This window comes from Mandrillus leucophaeus, unplaced genomic scaffold (assembly GCF_000951045.1).
Source record: "Mandrillus leucophaeus isolate KB7577 unplaced genomic scaffold, Mleu.le_1.0 Scaffold180, whole genome shotgun sequence".
In the NCBI taxonomy this organism is placed as follows: Eukaryota; Metazoa; Chordata; class Mammalia; order Primates; family Cercopithecidae; genus Mandrillus; species Mandrillus leucophaeus.
The window spans coordinates 828,772-831,133 of NW_012101810.1; the positions used below are offsets into that span (position 1 = coordinate 828,772).

At 65.1% G+C, this 2,362-nt stretch overlaps 1 protein-coding gene across 1 annotated transcript in view; it reads left to right on the forward strand.

Moving 5' to 3' along the window:
- INTS1 (integrator complex subunit 1) overlaps positions 1-2,362 on the forward strand; it is a 41,946-nt gene that overhangs the window by 9,799 nt on the left and 29,785 nt on the right. The window contains exons 13-15 of the mRNA XM_011977578.1: positions 393-491; positions 1,375-1,532; positions 2,145-2,241. Of these exons, the coding sequence (XP_011832968.1) occupies positions 393-491; positions 1,375-1,532; positions 2,145-2,241 (354 nt within the window). The remainder of the gene's footprint in view (positions 1-392; positions 492-1,374; positions 1,533-2,144; positions 2,242-2,362) is intronic.

Here is a 2,362-nt window from a genome sequence, read left to right on the forward strand (position 1 = left end):
GGGCCCCGCACAGCCCCTGCCCCACACCCCACTGAGCTGGGACAAGCCAGGGCCCCACACGGGAGCCTGTCCCCTCTCTGGACAGCAGCAGCCGTCACGCTGCAGGCATGTCACCCTGTGTACATTGGAGCCTCCCGTGGGGCCTCTGCCTTGGTTGGGGTGGGGCTGTCAGGTTTGGGCCTGCATTTCTCTGCAGCGATTTTAGAAAGGACGGTCGGGTGCTGTCCAGCCCGGCAGCCCCGTGAGTGGTCCCTGGGCTCTTTGGTGGTGCTGTGAGGAGGTGCTGAACTTGGCATCAGGCAGCCCCGCCTCTGAGCGCTTGGGCCTGTGGGAGCGGGGTCCCTTCCCTGGAACTAACAGGCTACTTCCTGAGCACCCACGTCGTGACTGAGGGCCCTTCTCTGCCTGCCCAGTCTGCACAAGGTGCTGTTCACAGAGCAGCCGGAGACCTACTACAAGTGGGATAACTGGCCACCAGAGAGTGACCGCAAGTGAGTGTACTGCCTCCTGGGCTTCTCTGGGCTGGGATGGGCAGGGCTGGGGGGTGCCTGACTGGCTGCAGCAGGAGGGGTCAGTGGGAATTGGACCGCTGTTTTCAAGGTCACGTCACTATCCTGTCCCTCCTCCACAACCCTGGGTGCCTTCTCTCACTGCCATGCTGGCGTTCCTGCGCCACTGCAAGGATTCAGCTGCTGCCTGTGTCCACATGACTCTAAGCCCCAGCCACAGCCTCCCCCAAACTCCCACCTTCCAGATGCTTCCCAGGGCGTCCACAGGCACTCCACCCTCTACGCGGTCCCAAATGCGGTCTGCCCCTGCTTTTGTCCAGACAGCTGCACACTGTCCTTCCCCAGCCAGCTGGCCTCACAACTCTGTCCCCCTTCAAGTCCCGTGGGTGACCCTGTGGGTTCTTGGCCTACGCTCCCTTCCACCCCCGCCTGGGGCTGCTGCTGGTTCACCCTGCGCCCATCTCGTGCCTTGGGCGCTCTCCTCACCTTCACTGCGGCTTTCCCCGTCAGGTTTTAGAGGTGGAGGGGTCATCTCTGCCACCTGGCTCCCGGCTCCTTGACGGCAGGAAACATCTTGGCCTCTGTGGGGTGGCAGAGCCTCCCATGTGGTGGCCATAGGAACCAGTGACTGTGTGTGTAGCCCCAAAGGCCTCGGGGTGGGGGTAACCTCCCCTTCTCCCCCTGCCCAGGCGAGACTTAGAGCCGGGGCTCCTGTCCTGCAAAGGGAGGCTCAGGTTGGAGGGGCAGCAGCAGCCCTCTGCCGCCAGCCCGTGGGCTCTGAGGGAAAGGCTGGCCTGACCTCGGCCCCTCAGGTCCGGCAGGTGTGGGTAGCCCGCAGGGAGTCACGCCTCCCCCCACCCCGCAGCTTCTTCCTGCGCCTGTGCTCCGAGGTGCCCATCCTGGAGGACACGCTGATGCGCATCCTGGTCATCGGGCTGTCCCGGGAGCTCCCGCTCGGGCCCGCAGACGCCATGGAGCTCGCCGACCACCTGGTGAAGCGGGCGGCGGCCGTGCAGGCGGATGGTATGGCTTCTCCAGGGGATGGCCCCTGTGCTGGGCTCTGCTCCCCTTGTCCCTGCAGAAACCCCGGCGCTGGCACGCATCTCTGGGGCACTCCACAAAGCTGCGCTTCAGCTGGGCCCTGGGTCCCCGGGAGGCTTGGGGACCTGCCTTCTCCGCATCTGTCCCTTAGGAATTTAGAAGCGCGTGTCTTTGGCAGTGATGCAGTCACTGCCCCGTGTTTTGGAATTTGTCCTGGAACTGGCACATCACCTCCTTTAGGAGGCTGTTAGAGTGATTTTAAATCCAGCTCGCACCTCGCCTGGCTCTCCCCCGGGGGCTTGCGGGTCCCCACCCTGCCGGCCACGCCCCCGTCCTCACCTCCCTACCCTCCCTTGGCAACCCTGCCAGCTCTCTAGACCCAGCCCGGGTGTGGCCCAGAGCCCCAGAGCAAGGTGTGCCTCGTGTCCCAGTGAGAAGCCCTGTTTCCCCCAGCTCCCCTGCGCAGGCCTGCGCCCCATCCCGCGGCATCCCCCACCCCACCCCGATGCCACGCGAGCAGGGCCTGTCCCCTCGCTGCCTGTGCCTGATGGTCTGTGAGCAGCTCCAGAACCTGTGCGTGGTTCTTGGTCTTAGATGTGGAGGTGCTGAAGGTGGGGAGGACCCAGCTGATCGACGCCGTTCTGAACCTGTGCACCTACCATCACCCCGAAAACATCCAGCTCCCGCCCGGGTAAGCCCGCGCCTCGCTCCCCACTCCCTCCCTGGTAAGCCTGCGCCCCGCTCCCCACTCCCCACTCCCTCCCAGATAAGCCCGCACCGCTCTCCCCACTCCCTCCCGGGTAAGCCTGCGC